The sequence below is a fragment of the Terrapene carolina genome, unplaced genomic scaffold, assembly GCF_002925995.2.
Source record: "Terrapene carolina triunguis isolate 2854851 unplaced genomic scaffold, T_m_triunguis-2.0 Scaffold130, whole genome shotgun sequence".
In the NCBI taxonomy this organism is placed as follows: domain Eukaryota; kingdom Metazoa; phylum Chordata; order Testudines; family Emydidae; genus Terrapene; species Terrapene triunguis.
The window spans coordinates 21000749-21025957 of NW_020664481.1; the positions used below are offsets into that span (position 1 = coordinate 21000749).

General features: G+C 53.5%; 2 protein-coding genes across 4 annotated transcripts in view; one reads left to right on the forward strand and one right to left on the reverse strand.

The window, feature by feature from the left end:
- The window catches only part of DOK4 (docking protein 4), a 39372-nt gene extending 23759 nt beyond the window's left edge, over positions 1-15613 (forward strand). The window contains exons 3-9 of one of the 3 annotated variants that reach the window (XM_024198380.3): positions 2320-2427; positions 3090-3204; positions 5856-5975; positions 6282-6471; positions 8417-8558; positions 11937-12060; positions 12784-15613. In XM_024198380.3, coding sequence (XP_024054148.1) covers positions 2320-2427; positions 3090-3204; positions 5856-5975; positions 6282-6471; positions 8417-8558; positions 11937-12060; positions 12784-12911 — 927 coding nt within the window. In that variant the 3' untranslated portion in view covers positions 12912-15613. The remainder of the gene's footprint in view (positions 1-2319; positions 2428-3089; positions 3205-5855; positions 5976-6281; positions 6472-8416; positions 8559-11936; positions 12061-12783) is intronic. The other 2 variants (XM_024198381.3, XM_024198382.3) reach the window with 2 other exon arrangements.
- Positions 15614-17149: 1536 nt separating this feature from the next.
- On the reverse strand, positions 17150-24884 carry POLR2C (RNA polymerase II subunit C; the record flags this gene model as incomplete). The annotated part of the gene is made up of 7 exons (XM_024198378.2): positions 17150-17760; positions 19128-19202; positions 20946-21114; positions 21681-21732; positions 22988-23116; positions 23251-23303; positions 24791-24884. Coding segments are annotated over 7 exons (717 nt in total), but the record flags the coding sequence as incomplete, so codon positions are not given.
- Positions 24885-25209: the final 325 nt, after the last annotated feature.

A 25209-nucleotide genomic window follows, 5' to 3' on the forward strand; every position in this document is an offset into this window, starting at 1 on the left:
TACGCGCCGGGGTGGAAGTCGGGAGTCACTCCGCGGGGGCCTTGGCAGTTACGCGCCGGGGTGGAAGTCGGGAGTCACTCCGCGGGGGCCTGGGTGGTTACGCGCCGGGGTGGAAGTCGGGAGTCACTCCGTAGGGGCCAGGGCGGTTACGCGCTGGGGTGTAAGTCGGGAGTCACTCCGTGGGGGCCTGGGTGGTTACGCACCGGGGGGTAAGTCGGGAGTCACTCCATGGGGGCCAGGGTGGTTATGCGCCGGGGGGTAAGTCGGGAGTCACTCCGCGGGGGCCTGGGCGGTTATGCGCCGGGGGGTAAGTCAGGAGTCACTCTGCGGGGGCCAGGGTGGTTACGCGCCGGGGTGTAAGTCGGGTCCGTGGGAGCAGACTCCGGCTCCGAGCCGGTAAGGGGCGCTGGGCGTGGCCGGACAGAAGGTGCTGTGAAGCTGTAAGATGTTTCCCTGCGCGTTGACACCAGGTCCTTCCCCTTGGCGCTGTGTGGGGCGATTCCTCGCTCGCGCAGTGGTTACTTTGCAAACACTGAGCGGCATGTACCAGCTGCTGGCTCTGCCCTTTGCCGTCCGGGGCTGGCGATTGTCCCTCGTGCTTGGCTTGCCCTCTGGTGTGTGTGTGTGCTCTGGGATCCGCGCTCAGGCAGCCTGTCCCCCTTCTCGCTGCGTCCATCCAGAGCGCCTTGAACAGGAGCGAGCCGCTGTGCACTGACTTCCCCCAGGACTGGGCAGGCCTGGGGACAGGAGAGTTTCCAAGCAACAGCCCCAGGGTCGGAGCTGTTGCTGGGAGCAGCTTCCGCTACACGAGGCATCGGGGTGTTTTCCAGTTTGACAGGCAGGGCCAGGAACAAGTGTCTGTGAGGCTTGGGGTGGTCCCGTGCAGTGGGGCTGAGCTGTCCCCACCTCTCTCTGCCTTTCAGCTCTGGTGGGTTTGGGGTGAGATGGGCCCTGGGGCGCGGCTCCTGGGCTGGGCCGCAGTGCTTGGGGCACACGATCCTTTCTCAGGTCAGGGCCGTGCGAATGAATCCATCGCCCTGAGGAATGGCAGCCCAGCACGCTCACAAGGGGCGGCGAGGAGACGAAGGGGGTGAGCCAGTGGGGCTGCAGAGATGAGAGGATGTTGGGGGAGGGGGGACGCCGCGGGAGAGCGTCGGCATGAGACTGGGCATGCGGTGCGAGCAGATGGGAAAGAAAGGGGTGTGGGCTCACTTGGCATCCGGGATACCAGGAGGGGGTATGGCCGAGCGCTGCCCATCCTGTCCTTACCTTGCCATTGTTTGCTGCCTCGGCATGCTGGCCTGGGGACCCCCTGGCTGGAGCGGCCCATGCTCTGTGCTGGGGACCATGTGCTCCTCTGTTTCATAGGCCACGTACTGCTAACAGCTAGTGGAGATCCTCCTGGAGTTAGTTCTGCCCTCTCTTCACCCATGGCCGCTCAGCAGAATCTTGTGGGGGGCAGGAGAGTGACACAGGGCGGGTTTGAGGTCGCCGTGGCTTTGTTACACCTTGCACGCCACCGCCATGCCATCCTCCATCCGGGCATCAGCTGGCGGGCGCTGCCTCTGCTTCCTGTTCTGTTCCCAGCCACAACCTCCTGCCAGACCAGAGAGGAGCGAGCAGGGGGCGGAGAAGGGGTGGCGTGAGGGCGGGGCCTCAATGAGAAGGGGTGGGGCCATGGTTTGGGCGCTGTTGGCTCCCCCACTTTGAGGGACCTTCTGCCACTCCTGCCCTGGTCCTTCCCCAAATCTCTGCAGGGCTGTTCCCTATGGTGTAGGGTCCAGTCTGCATCACACAGCTCCATAAAACAGGCAGCTGTAAAGTGGTATCTGGTCCTTTCTCATTGGATCGATTGATCGATCTGACTGTCTTGTCTAGGGCCCCAGGCCCTGCAGTTTCTGAGCCCAGTTACTTGTTCAGATTCACACAGATGTGGCCATAACGCTCACAGCTCCTCGGCTCTCCTTGGCCTAGAAGAAGCTGGACTGACCCGTGATAGGAAGCAAACGGGGTTTCACTGCAAGAGGTTTCCCCTGGATTTTGCTATAAATGAGGTTTGGTCATTGCTCAAGTTTGGGGCTTAACGGTAACCCGATGCTGCCCCTTCTTCAGGGATGTAGCAGTTCCCCGGGCAGGGTCGGCAAAGGGAGGTGCTGAGTGTTGCTTACTTTGCTCCATGTTGGATGCTGTTCGTGGGCTAGTGGTGACAGGAAAACCCCAGTCAGGGGGCGGTTGATCGCTGGGTAAAAAGCCCCCTGCCAGATGTCCCTGTGCAATTGCAGGGGTGCTGCAGCCTCTGTGTTGGTGTCTCTCTGGCAGATCTATCGGAGATGCTGGCTGGTGTTCAGGAAATCCTCCAGTAAAGGGCCCCAGCGGCTAGAGAAGTATCCGGACGAGAAGTCAGTGTGCCTGCGTGGAAGCCCAAAGGTTGGAGAGTCTCTGCTTATCTGCTGCCCCTTTGCTCTGACGCGGCTGAATAAATCACCGAGGCAGAGCTCCCGCCCCCAGCCAGCGCTCTTACCCCATTCCCCACAGCGCCGCCTGCTGGGTGGGACCGGAGCAGCTGGGCGCTCCCCCATAGCCAGCGCTCCCTCCCCACTTGTCGCAGTGATTCTTACGGGGCCTGGCCAAAAGTACGTTGCGGTGAAGAATACCTTGGGCGGGGTGATTGTTATGGGGTATGCACGGTATGAGGGTATGCAGGATCCAAGTGTCATGGCCCTTTGCCTGCCTATGCCCTGATGAGCTTACGCTTCTCCTTCCCCAACCTGGGTTCCTCAGGAGAACCGTTTTCTGGCCAGATGTTTTCTTGCTGCAACTGATCTCCGATAGCTATGGGACTCTTCCCTTAAAATACAGGTTCTCACGTAGCTTTCTATGCCCCCCATGCTGAGGGCCCCTGCGGCTCTCCCTGGGGAAGGTAGAGGCTCCCCCTGAATATCTAGTGCCGAGCGGTGGAGAAACCAAGAGGAACCAGGCGGAGGAGGGAGACTTTGAGGGAGCCCCGTTGCTCGGTGCAGAAAAGGAGGGGAGTGGGTGGGGTGCGGAATGCAGATGGCAGCAGCTCAGGAACGCGTCTCCCTCTGCAGGTCACGGAGATCAGCAACGTGAAGTGCATCACGCGATTGCCGAAAGAGACCAAGAGGCAGGCCGTGGCCATCATCTTCACCGATGACTCGGCCAGGACCTTCACCTGCGACTCGGGTAGGAGGATGTCTGCGGGTTTTGGCTTGGAGCTGGCACGGTCGCCAGCTGCCGGGTTGGGGAAAGGCCAGGGGAAGCAAACATAGAGATTGGGACTGGCAGCCAGGACGCCTGGGTTCTCCTCCCAGCTCTGCCTCTGATTCCCTCTGTAACGGTGGACAGATCACTCCATCTCACCAGGCCAGGCTTTCAGAAGGGTGTGGAGCCTTTTGGAGAATGTGGCCCACAGTGCCTGTCGCCCTGTCTGTGCAGCGAGGCCCCTGTGACTGCCAGGGCAGTGTGGTCTAGAATTGTCGCTTTCACGTTCCCAGGCCTTGTGGTTGCAAAGTCAGCTTTAAAACGTGCCTGACTGGCTGGGTTCTGCCTGAGTCTGCAGAGAGCCTGAACTCGCCGCTGGCTGGGTGCAATCCCCTCACCTCCTCTTTAGGGCTCAAAGTCACCTCCACGGGCTAAAGATGACCATTTAAACAGCTACATTAACTGGTCATTTTTAGCAGCAACACCCATCTAATACGTTTACCCCACAGACCCAATCCCCTCCCTTGCCTTTCTGGGGGGCCCAACCGCCCCTAGCCAGCGGCTGAAACCGCCTGCTTCCCCTAGACAATTTCTCTAACGCCGCTGATCCAAAAACATGGGGGCAACATAAGGACAGAATCGGAGCTCAGCAGAAATAACCCCGGGGCCACTGTGCTGATTGCAGGATTAATTCTCCTTCGCTAATTAAATCCCTTCGTTCTGAATGCCAGGGAAGCTGGCTCAGGAGTTCCAGCCTGCCACCCAACCCGGGAAGCTGCCCCCAGGACTGGGGGCCAGCCTGCTGCGGCACGCCGGGGGGCTTGAGGGAGATCAGCCCGCCCCTTGTATGGGGACTGCGGGCGTTAATCCGTCCATGTGGGTAAAGCGCTTTGAGATCCAGGCTCCTGACGCCCTGGCCTGGCCTGGCTGGGGGAAGGAGGGAGAGCTCCTTCAGAGGCGTTGTGCCTTCCCTGGCTTACAGCTCCACCACCGCTGCTGGGAGCCTCTTTGCTCCCGCAGGCGAGGCAGGGTTGGGCCTGGGCCGGAGCTGGTTGGGAGACTCCCAGGTGCTGGCGGCGGGGTAGGTGATGCTCTTCCCTCTGAGTCAGTGCTGAGCCAACGCCCTGGCACGGTGTCATGGGCCAGGCTCCCATCCTAGTCTGGAGGTCACGGTGTTCCCCGTAACCGTGACTTTGATTGAAGTCCGTGAGCCCCGTGAGGGCAGCTCCTCTCCCCTCTGGGTGTTGTGACCTGGCCCGCGTGGTGGTGGCCCCTCGTAGGGGGAGATGTGCCAAACCCCAGTGACGTGGCGACCCCCTGCGCTAGGTGGCAACGCCAATCAAACCTGGCCCTCCGCCCCTCCACCTCCATCTCTGGAGGGGCGGATGCACCAAACCCCGAGAGGTGCTGTGGTCATAGGTCACAATGTTCAGAGCAGGGAGCTGGCGCCCCCCGCAGGACAGGAGCTGCTCTGTGGAGTTAGCGTGGGGTGGGATCGCTTCCCCGCCCAGCCCCTCACTCCCCCCACCCCTTTCTGTGACATGGCCTCGTTTCCAGCACCTCTGCCAAACATTGATTGAAATTGTCCATGAAAAAATGGTAGTCTTCGCCATGGGGCACTGTGTTGGAATAAGGTGTCAACCCCCCGGTGCTGAGCACTTGTCATTATTGGAAATCGCATGAGGAGGGGTGTTAACTCTGGGGTCACCGTCAAATTCAAACCAGAGTAATTTCTGCCAACCCAAAATCTCCCCTGGATTTTTCCACTGGAGAAGGCATTTTCCACTACCCTGGCTAAAAACTACTCAGTAGTACTGCTGGTGCAGAATGTCTGCTGTGTTCCGCCCAAGAGGTGGCTGCATTTCACTGTTGGGCGAGTGATCTCTTTACTATATGGACTGGGCCACAATCCGGACTCCCTCCTTTGTCCTTCCTGTGGCAAAGTGCCCACTGGGCACCAAGTGCCCGTGAGGACAAAGGAAGAGTCTCCTAAGCATGGACTCCGGGAACTGGCCCGTCATACAGCACTTGGGATCCTTTGTGATGAACAGGGCAAGAGGCCTGTCGTCAGCAGCCTGGCCAGCTCAGTCTGTAGAGCATGGGGCTCTGGTGGTGCAGGTTTGAGCCCCGGGTTGGCTTGGGGGTGCTCCAGGGTGAACAGATTGGATAATAGGTGGCCCGTTGATCTAGCAGACAAAGGTATAACAAGACCTGGAAGTTAACACTAGACAAATTCAGGCTTTAAGTGCCACGTTTTAACAGGGAGGGTAATTAACAACTCACCAGGGGTCATGGTGGATTCTCCAGCACTGGCCATTTTTAAATCGAGATTGGCTGGTTTTCTAACTGATGCCCTAGATCAACCAGGAATTAATTCAGGGAAGTCCAATGGTCCTGGTTATGATCACATTGGCCTTACAAGCTGGGAAGTCCCAGTGGTGCATTTCTGCTGCAGCCACGTGGCTCCAGCCAGCAGGACACACACTGCAAGGTGTGACCATAGTGCAGGGCACGTCTTCTGTTTGGGGAGGGGGATCCTGTGTAACGGGGCGTTCGCCAGCTGGCTTGTGCTGGGGGAGCCTGTGGGACGCTGTGGGGGCAGGGGCTGACGGGCGGCTCTTGGCTCCCTGCAGAGCTGGAGGCCGAGGAGTGGTACAAGACCCTGTCCATCGAGTGCCTAGGAGCACGTCTCAACGACATCAGCCTGGGGGAGCCCGACCTCCTGGCTCCCGGGGTGCAGTGTGAGCAGACAGGTGAGCGCTGGCGGCGCCTGGCAGGCTACCCTGGGGAAACAGAAGGCAGCTGGGACGGGAAATGCCCTGAGAGAGGGGGCTGGGCTCCCCCCTCCTTTAGGAGTACGAGGGGGCATTGGGAGGGGGCCTGGGTCTGTCTCACCGTGGGAGTGGGGGTTGCGTGTGGAGGGTCCACACTGGGCTAGGGGGCCTGGGCTCGTCCCCCCTTGGGGATGGGATGGGTGGACCTGGACTTGCCCCCCTGGAGAGGGTGGGGGTGTAGGGATGGTGCCTTTCTTGGTTTCAGCTGCCTATCTCCCCCCGCAGATCGGTTCAACGTGTTCCTGCTGCCCTGCCCAAACCTGGACGTGTACGGGGAGTGTAAACTGCAGATCACCCACGAAAACATCTACCTCTGGGACATGCACAACCCCCGGGTGAAGCTCATCTCCTGGCCCCTGTGCTCGCTGCGCCGCTACGGGCGCGATGCCACCAGGTTCACCTTCGAGGCCGGCCGGTAGGACGCTCCTCTCTCCTTCTGCCCGGCCTGCTGGGGCAGTGCGGTCTGATTGCAGATGGGGGGCGAGCTCTGGCAGGCCGGGATCCTGAGCCGCTGGAGACATCCCTATAGACACGCTGGGGGAATACGAGTAATAATTGTGCTTGTGGAAGTGAGGGAGGGTGAGATTCCCTCGCTGCTCTGCCGATGCACCTCGGTTCCAGCCCGGGGCCTCTCCGGAATGGAAAGGAGAAGGGATCCTGCGGGGGTGGTTTTTGCCGTAGGGACTAGTGACAAGAACGCTTGTCAATTACAACTTGTGGCAGGATTTGAACCAGGGTCTCCAGATGTCTAAGTGCAGTTGCCCTGACCACCCACCTTCCCCCCCCCCGAAGGTTTGTGCCAGCTTGGTTTGCAAAGTAACTTGGATCAGCCAGGCCTGACTGTATTAGGGACTCCAGATAATTACCTGCTAGAGAGGAAAGAAACATGAGCTTTCCTTTCATACTCGACCTTCCCCTCCGCTGACTCACCACACTAAGCTTTTATAGCGAGAGAAAAACCCTCATCCTCTCCAGTCTGCCCTGCCCTAGAGACTTCGAACTGGCGCCTGCAAGAAAAAAGCTGCGTATTTCTTTGGCAGCCGAATCTGGCAGTGATTCTTCAGGGAACATCCCATCCGTTTTGTGAATGAGACCGCGCTAGTCCAGGGCACCTCGCTTAGTCCCCTAGCATGGGTGGATCCCAATTCCTTAGAATTGAGAGGGAACGGATTATTTATTTGGAGACTTAAACCGGTGCCCGTCAGCTGTGGTATCGTGTCAGCCCAGAGCACACAAGGGGCCTACGGCTGAATGGAGTTTTGTGGGCCAGTTGGCAAAATTGGCTTCAGTGTTCTCCTGGGACTAGTTTAAAAAGGTGATCACCAGATCAGGATTTCTCTGGGTTTTAGAGATCAGAGGTACTTCTCGCTAAGGGGCTGTGACTATGGGGACAGCCAACTTGAGAAGCCATAGAGCAGAGGTCCCCAAACTGTGGGGTGCGCCCTCCTAGCGGGGGGCAGAGGAATGTTCAGAGGGGTGGGGAGGGAGTGCCACCCAGATCTGCTCCTGGCCCCAGCCCTGTGACTGGGGTCCCCGCTGTGGCTGCAGGCCCCAGCCTCCTTGCCCGTCTGCGTCCCACCCTCCCGAGCCACATCCCTTCTCCAGGGGAAGAAGGGAGGGACGGACATGGACAGGGTAAGAGGGGGAGCAAGGTTAAAAACTTCGGGGACCACTGCCATAGAGGGACCTGAGTTTCAGAAAGTGCTGATCCTCCCATCTCTGAAAAACAGGCCCCTTTAAGGTGTCTCAAACTGGGAACCCCAAATCACTAGCCACCATTGGAAATGTAGGCCTGGCTTCCACTCGTGCTAGGCATCTACATCCCCAACTGAACAAGAGCTGGAAGGCTGAGCCCCTCTGGAAATCAGACCCACCGTGTTTCCAGATGCTGTAGAAAGCTGGTTCTTTTGGGTCCCTAGAGTGAAACCTGTGCTGCTCCCATAGGCCAAAGGCTAATGCATACAAAATGATCCCTTGCCAAGATGTATCCAGGTCGTTTTGTTAACCAAACCCCAGTCGGGTTGCTTCTGGTGTAGTGTCGTTCAGCGATAACGCTCCAACAGCCTAAGTAACGTTTGCGGGGTGTGTGTGAGGGGACGGAGGCATGTGAGTGTGGATCCAATGTGTCTATGTGAATGCACGTGATGTGCAAGCGGGGGGCATGTGTGCATAGCATGCGCGTGTGTGAGAGGTAGGAATAGTGTGTGTGTAGGGGGAGCATGTGAATGGCTGTCAGTGTGGATGTGTTGTGTCGTCTCTTAGCCAGTGTGTGCCTGGGCGTAGCATGCACAGCGTATCTGTGCGCTGTGGGAGAACACCATACTCCGGGTGACACTGTACATTGATGTCCTCTTGCTCAGCAGGATGTGTGACGCAGGGGAAGGGCTCTACACCTTCCAGACCCAGGAGGGAGAGCAGATTTACCAGCGGGTGCACAGCGCCACCCTGGCTATCGCAGAACAGCACAAGAGGGTCCTGCTGGAGATGGAGAAGAACGTCAGGGTGAGTACGTGGGGCCGGGAGCCCTTAGTGAACCAGCTCCCTGAGCACAGTAGCTTATGGGGGAGGAAATCAGGGCACAGGATGGGGAGTCCTGTTAGCAGAGCCATTGTTCAGGGGAAATGTACAGATTTGTAGCCTTTATAACACAGATGGTTTGGTATCACCAGTGGTATCTGAGCCCAGTGACCTTTGCCAAGGGTTCGAGCTCCCAAACGATGACCGTGTCAGAATTAGCCGGGTGAGACTCACCCTTGGGAAGATCATGAGGATTGGAGACGCTCGGCACACACGAGGAAGGGTGACCCCCAAGTAATACACTGACAAGTCATCAAGAGTTTTATTAAGCAGATGTACAAAGCCACAAACACTGAAACACATCCAGAGAGGAGAGAGAACCCATAAGCTAGCCAGCATTAATGATTTCATACTCTCCTCCCAACAGAAACACCGAGATGGGTGAGATGAACAGGCAGGTGGCCATCTCGTTCGGTGTTTCTGGATGTGCTTCTCTGCCCACTTCGATTAGGCAACACCTTTTATCCTGAGTTTCTCGTATGCCCACTACGGTCATGCATGTGTATGAGTTTCACCCCCTTTTCCTTATTTTCCACGCCCCATGAATTTTCGGGTGTTCCATTTCTCATAGGCTACCCACTTCGTTCCCCTTCTTCTCATTAACATCTATGTCAGTGAGTTACCATAGCAACTTGAGGTTATTACTGTACAGCATTCCCTGAAATGTTACTCTCCGGCTTTTTGCTGTAGTACCTGGTACACTGCGGCATGTTTTCCAGAACATCTCGTCCTGTCATCTTACACTTTACAGCTCAGCTCGTTATTGTCCGCCCGTTTTGGGCCGGAGGCGTCTAGGGCCAAGCCACCTCTCTTACCGCCCTAAAGCCTTAGGCCTTGCAGCACATTATCTTACTTATACACCTAATACGCACGCACCAGTCCTATAGCCCTGTGGTGTGGTCCTACCCCTTCAACCTATAACTTCCAATCTCATCTAGCAGCCATACATTAGTCAGTCGATCATAGGATTATATATGTGATTAGCTACAAATTCAGTGCACAAAGCTCGGACAATAAAAAAGGTTGAGGGTCCCCCTGTAACGTTACCTTACCTTGTACGTGCTATGTAGAGCAGTGGTTTTCAAATCTTTTTTTTCTGGCGACCCAGTTGAAGGAAATTGTTGATGCCTGCGACCCAACGGAGCTGGGGATGAGGGGTTTGGGGTGTGGGAGGGGCTCAGGGCGTGAGGGTGAGGGCTGTAGGGTGGGGCTGGGAATGAAGGTTTCAGGGTGTGGGAGGGGGCTCTGGGCTGGGGCAGGGAGTTGGGGTGCAGGAGAGGGTCAGGGCTCTGGGCGGGGGATGCAGGCTTTGGGGTGGGGCTGGGGATGAGGGCTTTGGGGTGCAGGAGGGGGCTCTGAGTTTGGGGGGGCTCAGGGTTGGGGCAGGTGGTTGGGGTGTGGGAGAGGCTCTGGGCTGGGGCAAGGGATGAGGGGCTTGGGTGCAGGAAGGGGCTCCGGGTGTGGGGGGGGCTCAGGGCTGGGGATTGGGTTGCGGTTGGGGCGTGGGCTTACCTTGGGCAGCTCCTGGTCAGTGGCGCAGAGGGGGTGCAGAGGCAGGCATCCTGCCTGTCCTGGCACTGTGGACCGCGCTGCACCCCAGAAGCGGCCAACAGCAGGTCCGACTCCTAGGCGGAGGCGCGCGGCTCTTGCCAGTGCTCGGGGTGGGCGCAACATGCGGAGCCCCATGGTCTCCCCGCCCCCCAGGAGCCGGACCTGCTGCTGGCTGCTTCCAGGGCACAGCACAGTGTCAAAACTGGTAGGGACTAGCCTGTCTTAGCCAGGCAGCACCGCTTACGGGACTTTGAAAACCACTGCTGTAGATCACTACACGTGATCAGTGCACCTAGAGATCACAAATACATGGGGATGAGTTAATGTTATAGGCCCTGGTCCAGCAAAGCACTGAAGCATGAAGTCACTGGGACTAAACCAAATGCTTAACTTTTTTACTCATGTGCTGCGATGGATGGGGACCACAGTGAGGATTGTCGTTTTTGTTTCCTGATGTGCACGTTGAAATGCCTGACCTCTGCGTAGGGCTTAAACGTATTTCCAGGGCCACTTCCCTGTCTCCTCTGCTTGGAACTATAGCGAACTCTCTGACTGGCTAATACCCAGCACAGTCCCACAAACCGCAGGTAAAACCCAGCCAGGGAGCAAAACCACTTCCGAGCAACAGACACGAGCAGCTATGGCAGACACCAAAGTGACAAGCACCTCAGAAAAGCCTAGAAAGGAAAAGGAAGCCCTGTGAACAGGTTAAAAAGCACTCGCACGTTGGTTTATATTTCATTTTTCAATAAGAAAAACAGTCCATCCCCCCCCAACAATGAGATTGGTACAGTCCATGGGCTTTTTCCCTCCATGAGGGGACATCTCCATTCATAAAAACAGGCGGCTGCTATGAAAGTCTAGCCAAAATGAGGGAGCTGATTGGCTGACCAGGTTTAGCTGCTTTCATGAAGCAAAGTATAGGATGGGCCCTACGGAATTAACCCTTGCCTACAGGGAGCCTTGCTCTGCATTTTGAATGCATTTTCCGTTCTCTCGCTGCTTGTTCTTGGAATACAGTCGCCCCAGTCCTTTGTGAGTATAGTCCATTCCTTGCGGTAACCTTCTTTGAACCTCGTTATCCATTACAGCGCAAACAACGGAATCTCTAATTAGTCCATCTGCAAACTCTTCCCTTTCCCATGGCTTAGTTTTGTTGCACAGGTCTGTCACAGGAAGGTCAGTGGTCTCGCCGCACTCCTTGTGAGGACAAGGCACCTTTCCCAAGGGATGCTGCGTGACTGTCTAGCCATGTGCAGTCCCCTTTGTGCTCCCGCTGGACCGTATTATAGCTCTCCAGTGCTTCCGGGCTGCCCCATGGAGCAACATGGAGGATTTCACCCTTTCTCTGCCAATGCCACTTGTTTCCAGGAGAATCTGGGAGTGCTGCAGCTCCCGTTCCAATTCCCGGCCATGTCGCCTTCCATGCTGAGGAATCCAGGGGGCTTCGGGTGCTCCATTGTTTTGCCCAAGGTTTCTGAGCCCAAGTAATAAAGGTGACACATGGAGAAATTGATCTCTCCTGATCCCAGTCACCCGACACACTTGGGATTACAAAAGATGACGCCCCACCACGTGACAGAGTTCAGAATCCGCTGACTCCAGTGGCTGCTGTCAAAGTTCTCAGGCCCGACAGCTCATGCCACCTTGGCCAGACAATAATTGTATTTAACTCGGTGGAGCTGAAAGCAACTGGATTTTCCAGGCTGATGTTTAAAATAGTCCCCACCACCTTCTGTCTCTCTGCTCCAGCTGCTGAACAAGGGCACAGAACACTACTCCTATCCCTGCACGCCTACCACCATGCTGCCCCGGAGCGCCTATTGGCACCACATCACCGGCTCGCAGAACATCGCCGAGTCCTCCAGCTACGCCGGTGAGTGTCTCCGTCATTCCTCCTGTGCGCCGTGGGATCATTCCATCCCAGAGCTTCTCTAACCGCCTCTACTGAAGGGGCTGGTTTGCTGCTCCATAGGTTCTGTATAGGGCTGGTGAAGCTTTCTGTGCTTCCCATCCCAGCTTCTCATCCCTGAAGCCACTGTAGGGGGAATGGGGTCAGAGCACTGGCAGTCACTCAAAGCCAAGATTCTCCCAGTGGGCTGCTGTGCAAAAGCTTCCTGCTACTCCAGTTCCAGCCCCTTCCAGCAGGAGGCGGTGTAGAGATTACTGCAGGAGCTCCATAATAGTCCAGTCCTAGCCTCCCCCAGCAGGAGGCACTGAAGGACACGACTGAGGTTCCTTTACTTCACCTTGCAATACTAGGAGGACCAGGAGCGGCGCCAGTGTTTTTGCCGCCCTAGGAGGCAGCGCTCCTCCTCTGAGCATTCAGGGGGCCTGGGGTCTTTGGCGGCGGGGGTCCTTCCGCTCCGCATCTTCGGGGCACTTTGGCGGCGAGTCCCGGAGCGAGTGAAGGACCCGCCGCTGAATTTCCACCGAAGACCCAGAGCGGAAGGACCCCCCGCCGCTGAATTTCCACCGAGGGTGGCAAAATGCCGCCCCACAAATCCTGCCGCCCTAGGCAACCGCCTAGGGTCGCCTAGTGGAAGCGCCGGCCCTGATGAGGACCACGAAACAGTACAAAATTCTGCTTTGTCTGCAGGTGAAGTGTACTCCGGGGCCCAGGCCAGCTCGGACACAGACCTCCTGAACAGGTTCATCTTACTGAAGCCAAAGCCTGCAAAAAGCGGCAAGAGCGACAGCAAAGAGCCCAAGTCTGCTTCTCAGTGACCGTGCTCTGAGTGGAGAGACCCCCCTGGGCCAGGCCATGCTGGAGAAAGGGGGCGTTAAGTGCAGGAGACATTTGTTTTCCAGTGCTCCCCTCCCCTCCTTTCCTGAGGGTGCTGAAGTTCTGGGAACCCTCCCCTCTCTTTGGAGAAGTTATCAGAGCTCCTGCCTGCAGGGAGAGAGTGTGAGACTGGGTCCTCTGTGCTGGGAAGAAGGCTGGAGATGGCCCCAGGTGGTCTGGAACTCTAGCCCTGGCCATGCCGTTCTAGCAGACCGAGCATGAGGAGCTAACGATAGGGAAGAAGATGTCTAGCTCTACGTTGTTAAACGATTTTAAATATCTATTGCTTATACATATTCTATATTAAGAGACTTTCCTTCTCACACGAATGCAAGTTTCTTAGCCACTGAAGAGACACTGGGAAGATGAGACACCAGAGATTTTTAATTCTTGGGTGGGTGGATCTTTCTTTTTTCCTTAGGGTGGCAGCGTGCGGGAAACCCAGCCCCAGTTGGAGCAGATGCCCCACCGCCTCTGCTGGGAAGGGAAATCCCCCAGGAGCCCCTCAGCAAGGCTCAGAGCGGAAGGACGGTGTTTTCTCAAGTGGCCGACGGGTTGCGGTTATTGTTGGCAGCCAGTGGGAGCAATGAAGTGTCACTCGAAGCGGGGCCACTGAAGTGAACGTTTTGGAGAGGCTGCTGCAAATCCGGCCTGTTCCTTTAGGGGCAGAGGTGCCCCGGAGAGTCCCATAGGTTGCCCAGGCTGCGAACGGATGCTCCCTCCTGAATCCAGTAGCGCTTTCCCTGGGAGAGGGAGTATTGGGGACTTGCAAGTCTACGCTCATTTTGCACTTCTCGAAGATACCAGAACACACACCGTGGAACTTTCTGACATCTCAGGAGAAACTGGTTTTCTTTCTGAACTGTGACTTCTGCACAAACGCCCCCAGCTTCCGGAGGGCGGCGTTCTCAGTGGGCTGGGGACCGGCTGAGCGGGGTTTCACTCCATTAGCGGCGTGTCCTCAGTTCAGATTCTAGCAGCTAAGCAGCTGCAGCATGGATTTCCCTTCCAAACCAAGCCCTTCTCTCGAGATAGCCAAAGCACGGCAGTTTAGTTACACGGGATGGGGTATCTACAGGGCTGCCTCGTTTTAGCACAGGCTGGCAGGGCTACACCCCTCCCACCCTTAATACACAGCCACTAAATATTGCATTGCCTCTAAGCACGGGGCCCAATCTACCTGTTTGGCAGAGCCAGCCTTGTTGGGAGGCGTCCATGTTGAGAAGTTCCCTTTCTTTTACCTCCCCGGGTCGGCCAATGGCCCCCGTTTCCTCTGGGGCGCTCTCAGCTGCAGCAATCCCATTGACAGGAGGCTAGCCAGAGACAATCAGTTGGTCACATGACCTCCTCCTTGCTTCCTCCTTGTAAGAGACATTGTGCTTCTAGCTGATGGTGGGGGACCCAGGTTTCATTTCCACTAGATGCCCCACAGCCTCAAGGAGCCAATGCTGGCAGAGGGCTGGAGTGCAGCCCAAGGCCCATTTCAATCTTCTCTGTAGCTCCTCCCTCCCCCCATGGTGCCAGTGGGTCACTTCCTGAGAATAATTAGTGAACCCCTGGGCATGTGGAAGTTGGTTTTAATATGCTGAAATCAAATCAAAGCAATTGATTTTCTAGTTCTGCTATTTATTGAATACCTTTCAGAAGGGCTATCTTTTTATTGCAGTACCAACGCTGGGGTGTCCTCGCTTGGGTGGGTTGGTTGGTTTTTAAAGCGTAAGGTACTGTCTCTTGGGGATGGGGAGATCCTGTGGACTATCACCTGTAAATACTCTTGTTTTCTGGTTGTGCGTGTAGATGATGAGTAAGACGACGAAGACCTTTCAGACAGATCTGCTGGAAAAGTCCTGGCACACAAGCCCAGCTGTCCAAACTGCCCTGTTGCAAGCCCCACTAAATTCAGTGCCCTTTCCCCACGACACTTGTCTAGAGTGACAGGAACCAGCCAGGTTCAAGTCTAGACCACGTACTCTGTGGTACAGTGGATCAGATGAGCTTAATGGATGTACGTCCTCACGGATGAGGGGTAACCTGCTATCATTTCCTAGCCTAAATGCCTATCTGGGTTTCCTGGCTATTAGCTCTTGTTTTAGGCACTAGGGTCAAATGCTTTTGTTCAGGCTCCAGGAGCAGACCAAGTCCTCAGCTGTGGTTCTAATGGAAGTACACAGAGTCTCTGGCCCTGTGCCTTTAAAACATCGCTGCAGAGAGACACTGTCAACTTTGAAAAGTGCTTGTAAGACTAGAGCCGAAGTGCTGGGCTATCCCACGACGCCAGGCCCTGCCCTGAGGTTTGGAGGCGTGGAGCTGCTAAACGCTGGGACAGGTGAAAGCTTGAGCAGGAACTAGGCTGCCTCAGGAATTTGATGCACAGATGCGTTAAGCCAGGCAAGAGGGGACATAGCAGTTATTGCCAAAAATGTTGTGTTTTTTAAAGGAACTGCTCAATCAATAAACAAACTTTACTCACCCTTCCTCTTTGTCTACTAACTCCAAACACCATACAGGGTGCAAGGAGGGATACATAAGAATAATGGTGCAGTGAAGACAAAGGTACTGATTATCAGGGAATGCTTCCTAACATCTAAAACGCTCCAAGGCTGAATTAGATCCAAGGCCGCAGTGTGTAAAAGGTCACTACACAGGCCATTTCACGGGAACGTCAATGAAGCCTTAAAGCAGAGAGTATTGGCAGAGAGGGGGCCATCTTTTCCAGATTGAGTGATCTTCACTTAACGGTTAAAGAAAGAGGAGCTATGTAGTCCTCTATCCATCACTGTAGTGATTCAAACGATCCTAAACCCCTCCCCAGACTGACCCAAACAGGGTGAATGCTGCTCCCAGCTGTCCTGCAGCTCATTAGGTGCTCTCCCGGCTCTTCAGAACAGACGCTGGGGGGGAATTTTCAAATTTTCAGAAGTACACGAGCAAGACAAGTGCACAAGTCCCACTGAAAGACGTTGGTACTTGCATTCCTAAACCCAGTAGGAGCTCACTTCATCAGACAAGGGCTTAGAACAGTCTGGCAGGCGCCCAGGCTGGGCTGTTTGCAAGCAAGGGAAGGGGCGGAATCCCCAGGTGGTTAAGGCAATGGGTGGATTTTCAGGCACATTATAGGCTCTGAACCCTACAGGCTGGATCCAGAGCTCATCCCACCGGGAAAACATGCTGCCTCTTCTTTTCACAGGGCAAGGAGCTACTAAGTGGGGCACGGGGCTCTTACTGGAAGATTCTCTGCACCTTGAAGTCTTTAAATCATGATTTGAGGGCTTCAATGGCTCAGACGTAGGTTTGATACAGGAGTGGGTGGGTGAGATTCTGTGGCCTGCGTTATGCAGGTCAGACTAGATGATCATAATGGTTCCTTCTGACCTTAAAGTCTATCCCCTGCCCTGGCTTGGTTATCCAGGGCATGCCGCAGCAAAGCATCAGGGGAAAGCTACACTTCAGGCGTGGACATGGAGGCAGTGTTGCCCAGCCAAGACCCCTGCACCACACATTTGTGGTGTGACCAGAGCAAGTGGCTCTCTGCCTGTTTCCATCTCTATTGATCCTGGCCGCTGCGTTGGGAATGCCCCTCCTCCCTGACTGGAGTAATTAAACACAGATCACTGTCTGCCTCAGCCTGCCCACAGACAGCCAATGGCATTTCTTTAGACTCTCATCTTTAAAGTCCTGCTGGGTGACAGTGGTGGGGGGAGGCCAGGAGTGTCTGGGGGAATTTCAGCCTTGGCACCTGCAGTGACGGTTTGATAGGTGTTGATCTCCCGGCACTGTCCAGGTGTGACGCTGACTGAATCAGAGGGGTTATCAGTGACAGGCACCCAGCTACCCCGTTCCCCATACAGGGTACATACTGCTCACATACAGCACACCCCCGAGGAGTCTACATCCAGCTAAGCCTCCTTGGCACATAGGGTCTCTCTTGGAGCACTGCCTTCTGCAGCAGCCCAGCTCCCCAGCCCAGCTTCAGACAGACTCACCTTAGCCACAGATGCCGCGTTATATACGAGTGCCAGGGCTGGGGGCTGGTTTCTATAGGAGATAATGTCAGGAGCAGCAGAAAGCAAAGAGAGCAGCCAGTCCTCCAAAGCAGACCTCATTCCGTGAATGTCTGGTGGCGAGAACTGATGGCTGGGACCTCTCCTCCCACAGCCTCAGACAAGCTTTCAGGGACGGCTGAACGTAGGAAAAAGGCTTTATTCAGCGTGGAAACAAACAGGATACAGCTGTGCAACTGAGCTGAGATACATGCTTCCAAATCCCAACCGACGGATGACCAGAGTCCAGTGACAACAGGCAAGAGATAGGGTCATTTACACAGATTCACCCCCCCACTCCCCATTACAATAATATATCACACCTGGGAGCGTCCCTGCACTATGCTGGAAATCTCGCCCCTGCTTCCCCAGAGCAGCTTCCATGCTCTAAGGGGCGACTGATGGGAAGCCGTCTCAATACACATCACATCCCCACCAGTTGAGTGCCAGAAAGGCCTGAAGGTTCAGCACACAAGGAGCAGGGCTGCATGTTCACTTGGCTACGATTAGCCCCACCCCAGGAAAAAAGCAGGTGGCTCCATGAACCGTGCGGCTCATCAGTGTGACTTGGTCACAACGGGAGATTCTGCAGGAAAGGGGCAGGGCTCAGTTTATAGTCAGGACATCACTCTGGATCTCGTGACTTAGCTGGGTCTGGAGGTCGCTCAGTTTCTTCTTCAGCCCGGACAGTGCTGAGAGGACGATGGTCTCCGGCCGCAGGGAGCCGCAGGACTCCACGTTGTAATAAAACCTGGGGGTATTGGAGGAGATTAAGATTCTTATACAGGAAGGCAAAGAACTGGAGATTTCTCTCTGCAATGTGTTTCCACCCTATTGTATTTCACTGCAGGGAGATCTCATTCTCAGTTCCTGGGAGTCTTGTTAGCCCTTCCTTTCCACCCACCTTTGCAACAGCAGCCGTAGATCCAAAATGACGGCTTGTAAGTCTACAGGCTACTGCATATTGCTCAGAGCGCTTCCGCGACAAATTTCTGTACCTGCTCACAATTGCTATGCAGCGCCGAGCCCAATGGGCTTGGATCTGACTGGGCTGGTGGCAGCTTTGGCCACTCCTGCAATACAACTCACTAGCAGTCATTTCAGCACTGGCAATGGGGATACCAGTATGTCCCAGAATCTCAGCTCAAACTGCCCAGCTTCAAACACATTCCTCGTAGACAAAGATGCAGCATTGTACTCAAGTGGCAGGGCAGAGAAGCCAGTGGAAGATGAACGAATGTCTCAATTTGAACATCAACGCGACAGCTCCGTACCACTCGCCCAACTCCCCAGCAAGCCTTTGATGACATCAGGGTCTCCAGATTCATTCTAGTCCTTCCCGATGCCTCCAGAGAAGCCTCATGTACACTGTGATGGGTTATACACACCCCGCCCTGTCTGGGGAAGGGTTAATCTGCCCTGCCCTGCTTCACCTGCAGGAGCAGTCAGGCATGGAGGGGGCAGTTAAAAGGAGAGAGCCAGCTCAGCTCAGAGGAGGCTGGGAAAGAGGCAGATCCCTTGTGCTAGCTCCTAAAGGACAGCCCAGCCCAGCTGAGGACCAGGATATAACCACACACTGGAGCCTCTCTGTGGGAAGAGTAGGCCTGGGGCAGGACTATTGTGTTTCCTTTGTTACCTGGGGCTACTGTGTTTATTGTTCTACCTGGGACAGGCTTGTGGTCTGAAGGGGATTACTGCAGTTGAGACTCCTCCTCCCCAGGAGATGAGAGCCCTCCACAAAGCTCTGCTGGTTTGTCCCGTCTTGGAGACCATGTTGTGATTTGTCATGAGCCCCAAAGCACCGTGGCCCCACCTAGCTGATCTGAGAGGAGAGGCTCACTGAGTCCTGCACTGCCCCACTGAGTGATTCCCATTCTCTGACAGGACAGGCTCTCTTGGAGGGAGAAGTCAGCCAGTCCTGGCTGCCATTTCACTACTCCATCAATGGGCCCTAACCTACTCTCCAGGAAACACCAGCTCCCGAGGCTGGCAAATTGTTCTGCAAAGTCACTGAACCCCACCAGAAAGGCCCAGACAACGGGCTGAGGCGCTTCTGGGTGGCGTTTGGAAATGCCCTCCTCCTTCCCCATGCGCTGCCGCAGAGAGCCAGCTCCTTACCGCTCTGGCTTTCCATTGGGGTCGTAGGGCGCCTGGGCCTCATCCTCGTCAATTTCGGAGTATTCGCTCTTTGGCCTAGGATCAAACACAGCAATTAAGGTTAGTGCTGAAACCCACCTCCCCACCGGCTCCTTCCCACCTTGGGCAGCAGTTTGGTCCCAGGCGTGGCCAACATTCAGCAGCTGAATGACCTGGGGCAGGAGGATGGCGTTAGTGTATTTAAGATTATAGAGAGGGAAGAGTCCAATGGCCAAAGCACGATACAGTCTGCCAATAGACATTAGCCAGCATGACTTTACATTGATGCTATACCTCAGTGGCTCTCAACCTTTCCAGACGACTGTCCCCCTTTCAGGAGTCTGATTTGTCTTGCGTTCCCCAAATTTAACCTCACTTCAAAACTACTTGCTCACAAAATCAGACATAAAAATACAAGGGTCACAGCGCGCTATTACTGAAAAATTGCTTACTGTTATTTCTACCCTAATTATAAAATCAATTGGAATATAAATACTGTACTTCTATTTAAGTGGGCAGTCTATAGAGCAGTATAAACCATTCACTGTCTGTATGAAATTTTAGTTTATGCTGACTTCGCAAGTGCTTTTTATGTAGCCTGTTGTAAAACTAGACAAATATCTAGATGAGTTGATGTACCCCCTGGAAGAGCTCTGACTACCCCCAGGAGCATACATACCCCTGGTTGAGAGCCACTGCTATACTTTCTTAACTAAAGACCTGTGTGTGTTTCCCAACCTGAGGGACAAGCCTGCCGTTGGAGAAGAGGGTGCCAGGCTAGTTCAGGGCTTGGGACAGGAGAGGATCAAAGAGGATGGGGAAAGGACCCCAGCTTCATTTCCTGCCTCCTACCCTCAGACTGCAAACAAGCGACCATGTTTGCAAGATGTCTCATTAAAAGCCACCCAATCTTCCCTGCGCATCTGTGGGGGCAGCTCACAAGTACAGGGCTGCAGGCAGCAGTCTGCCAGTCCAAGTGCCTCTTCTCTGTTCCCCTGGCACTCAGCTGAGCCTTGGATGGCACCAATGGTCACTCCTCACCTGCAGCAGCAGGTAGCCTTCTAGTGTGGGTGTGTGTAGGAGGGAGGAGGGTGTCAGGAAGGGGAGTAGGGGAAAATGTCTGCAAAGAATATGGAGAAGGGGTGTGTGTGGGGAGTACTAAGATAAAAGGAACAGAAAAATGGAGAGAGAGCAGCAACTGTGTCAGCACATGGCATTAGGACTAGGAGAGGGGTGTGTGTGTGTGTGGGGGGGGGGGGTCCCATTGGCCAATTCACACCATGGGCAGCTCCAAGAAAATAACTGGGAACCACTGTTCTATTCAAATACACACACTATTTCATCGTTGCTTTGCCTAAGGGCGAGCTGGCATTTTCATTCCAAACCCCTATGTTCAGTTGTTTACCAAATTCTTACACGTTACCTCTGGGGCTAGAACTTGACCAGCTATTGGAAATGATGTGAAATGAAATTAAATCGAGTTTGTAGTGAATACGTGTTTGACTAAGAATATTTAGAAGGGGAGACACTAAGCTGTCAATCTAAGGATCACCCAGGCCTAATACTACGGGAATATCTCAAGCTGAAAGTAGCATTAACCACCCAGATGATCACCTGTACTGGAGGGACAATACAGATGCTATGGGAATCCTAACTTTAAGTAATCTCACGACTTGTGGTTTTAATTTCTCAGCCACAGTGTTGCATTAATGTAGTCTCTTGTACTGAATACAGAATATTTTCTCTTGGTTGTGATCACACGTGCCACTCAACCAATGCTATTCTCAAACCAGAACATACCATTCCTCCGGCTTGGGGTAGACTGTGTGCCTCAATGCATTGTCTGGATCGTACTCAAAGGCTACCCCTGCTGTAGGGTTCCACTTGGCATGCTCCTTGCCAAACCCCTTCTTGGCATAGGCTCGCAATCTCAGCTCCTGGCCTTTCCGTAACTTGACAATGAGGATATCTGAGAAGAACAAACACTGAGTCAAATGGGGTGGGAGAGTGGCTGCAAAGGAGAAATCCTCGCATGGTAGCACACTTGCATTTGAGTGATGAGTGAGTGGGGAACTATTCGTGCATAGGGAAATCTCCTCAGAAAGCGGAGCTCATTTACAATCTTAGAAGGGCTTATTCATGCCTGGATATCAGCCATGCAACTCCCACCGATGGAAAGACAGGAGCTGTACACGTGGCTGAGGGCATGATTTGGCCCTTAGACCACAGCAGATGGGGAGCAGCTGTTTTTGCATCTTTGCTGTAAGATCCAGTTATAACTGTGAGAGAGAGAGGATCTCCTTTAACTCCCAAACAAACACTCTAACTCCAAAGTAGCAGTAAATGCAGGGTTCACATCTGTTTACTGGAACAAAAAGTTAACCCTGTGCACACTGGCATTTCCACACTGCCTGCTTTGCCTGTCAGTGCCACATCTGCAACTGCCCCAGGGTTAACTGGCTAGTAATTTGGGGTATGGGTCAAAGAGGAAAATCGGTTTCTCTCTGCAGCCCTTCTATACAGTGACTCACTTACCATCCTGCTCCACATAGTCATTGGGGTCATTGTCTCTGCTCCGTGATGTCACCTGCATAGAACAAGCCACAGATGAGGTCATTGGGGAACCAACCCCTTCTCCCAACTTCAAACCCTGGGTCACCCACTAAACTAAGAGGACAGTCACTGCAAACAGACTTAGCCTGTAGTGAATTATTGAAGGCAGGACAAGAAATAATGGGCTTCATTTGCCACAAGGGAGATCTAGGTTAGATATTAGGAAAAACTTTCTAACTATAAGGATAGTTGAAAGTCTTGAATTGGCTTCCAAAGGAGATTGTGAAATTCCCGTCATCGGAGGATTTTTAGAACAGGTTGGACAAAAACCTGTCAGGGTTGGTCTAGGTTTACTTGGTCCTGCCTCAGCGCAAGAGGCAGGATTAGATGACTTCTCTTGGTCCCTTCCAGCCCGACATATCTATGATTACAAATACGGGCCACCCTATTGAATTTTAGTGGATCAGCTTTGGACAGCCACACCTAGGCTGGTGATTGTATAGTGAGGAAGAGCCAGCCTATACATCTTTCCAACCAGCGTTCCCATATGATAGGATGACCAAGTGGTGCAGTCTGTGGGCCAAATGTGACCCCTGTGGTTCCATAACACTGCACAGAGTTGCTCTATCTTTAATATGGAGGCTTAGCCTGCAGGCAACAGATCCCAGCATGCAGTGCTCCATCATAATCAAAGTGGCCTGGCTGCTCAGAGGAAGATTCGGCACAGTATTTTTTAAAAAGGAAAACATCTGCGATCTGCTCCACTTTGTGAAAACGAGGGGCAGCCTTCAGACTACTCCCCTGTGGTTAGGTATTTAGTTGTATTTTAAAGACTCGCCCCACCAAATCCCTTTGAATCCATTCTCCTGAGGCTCTCTTAACATCCTTCTCAGAGGCCTGTCAAGAGCCACACGGCTCTGATGCCTCATCTGAGATACCGCTGCTACCTAGCACTGCCGAGGGCCAACAAGCAAACTTGCAGGCAGCAGAATTTCTGCCAGGCCTTTGAAGGTTCTGAGAGCCCTTCCAAAGAGCCCCACAGCCATCAGGATTTAGAGCACAAGTCTAGGTGATGCAACACTGAGGCTGTCTAGGAAGAACTTGGCAATGGATGATCTAAGAGTGCGTACTTGGAACGTGGAGGGGAAGATAGACAGAATACATGAAAGCCTTGTACGAGCTTGAGCTAGGATGCCTAAAATGTAAGGACGTCATATCTATCAGACAGGAGCCTTGGTCTTTCTGCTTAAGGGAAGAGACCTTAGAGACGGACTTGATCTTATACTGACCGGTATAACCCGGGGGTTGTTGGAGATGAGATCACGGGATGTCACGTGACGAGTCTGGTCTTCATTGCACCGGACATCCAGGGTAAACTCCACAGAACACTCTGGACAGAACTCATCACATGTACAATCCTAGGGAGAGGGGGTAAGAAACAGGTCAGGACTACTGTTCTCTGCCAATGAGAACGTGTAGCATCCCATGTCAGATCAGGCCATTCTCCCCACACAGCCCTCTCAACGAGAGCTTGGCGTATCTCTGAACTCACCCTGGAGTACTGCAGCTTATCCACAATGTCATCGCTGGTGAGTGGGATCAGACCTGAGGCGAGATGTTAGTTAGGGAGAGTGCAGAAAACACCATGAAATACATCTAAGTGATACCAAGGGACCAAACACCCCTCCAGTGGGACCACCAGAGAGGGACAAAGCTCCCGGCATCTCACCATCACAAAAGGTCCCATCAGTAGTTAAAGACAGAAAAAAACCAATAGGGTCAGTTTCCACACATCGTGTGGGCCAGTGTAAAATACGGTGTTGATGAAATTACTGTAAGGTGGGTGCATGACTGGTTGAAAGACTGTACTCAGAATAGTTAGCAGTGGTTCAGTGTCAAACTGGGAGGACCTATCAAAGGGGTGGGGGAGCCCCAGGGGGGTTTGTCCTGGTCCAGTACTAGTCAATATTTTCATTTATGACTTTGCTGGAGCGGAGAGCATACTTACAAAATCTGCTTGTTACCAGTACACCTCTACCCCGATATAACGCTGTCCTCGGGAGCCAAAAAAATCTTACTACGTTATAGGTGAAACCGCGTTATATTGAACTTGCTTTGATCCGCCAGAGCGCGCAGCCCCACCCCTCCGGAGCGCTGCTTTACCGCGTTATTTCTGAATCCATGTTATATTGGGTCGCGTTATATCGGGGTAGAGGTGTACTTTGGAAGACAGGATTAGAATTCAGAATGATCTTCATAAATTGAGATTCGGACTGAAATCAACAAGAGAAATTCAACACAGACCAGTGTAGTGCTCTGCACTCAGGAGGAAAAATCAAATGCACAAATACAAAATGGGAGCTGACTGGCTAGGCAACAGTACTGCTGAAAAGGATCTGGGGGTTATAGGCGATCACGAATGAGTCAACAGTGTGGTGCTGCTGCGAATAAGGCGAATGTCACACTGGGCTGTATTAACAGAGCATTGGATGTGAGACATGGGAGGTAATTGCTCCGTTCTGCTCAGCACTGGTGAGTACTGCTGGAGTACTGAGTCCAGTTTTGGGCTCTACACTTCAAGAAAGTTTTGGACAAATTGGAGTGGGTCCAGGGGAGAGCAACAACAATGAAAAAAGGTTTAGAAAACCTGACCTGTGAGGAAAGGTTGAAAGAACTGGGCATGATTAGTCAAGAGAAGACTAAGGGGGTGGGGGACATAAGTCTACAAATATGTCAAGGACGGTTATTAAGAAGATGGCAATCAACTGTTCTCCACAACTACCCAGAGTAGGATAAAAGATAATCAGCTCAGTTTGCAGCCAGGAAGATTGAAGTTCAATATTAACTATCCTGGTTAGAAAGGATTTTCCAAGGACTGGAATAGGTTACCAAGGGAAGTTTTTAAGAACAGGCTCACAAACACTTGTGGTCTAGGTTTACTTTGTCCTGCCTCTGCACAAGGGGCTGGACTAGATGACCTCATGAGGTCCCTTTCAGCCCTATGATTCTAGGATTGTTCCCTACAATACATTCTAGACATACTTAGGGACCAGAATGATTTTCCTCCTTTCTTTAAGATACTGGTTACTCACCCAATCTGTGTGCAATGAACTCATCATGGAGCACAGAGGAGTTAGCATCTATCTGGACCCAGTCTATGGCTGCAAACAGAACAGAAACAAGTAATCAAAGCTCTTGGCAGTAGAAAGACACTGAGTTCATGGGGCCTGCACCCCCATGATGATATATGGTTTCAGAGAGGCTGAAAAGTTTTGATGGTCTTAGGTCCCATGTGCAAAACCTAATAAAAATAACTTAACTAAATGTTAAAGGCTCAGGCACATTAGCAATTCATTTGCATACCTTTCCCCAAATACAAAGGGCACAGGGAAGTCTGGCACAGGTGAGAGGGTGGCTGGGAACCGAAGGAACAGTGACAACGGCAGCTGATTGAGTCTAAGGATATGCCTACATGGCAGTTTGGTGGGTGATTCCCAGCCCAGGTAGTACA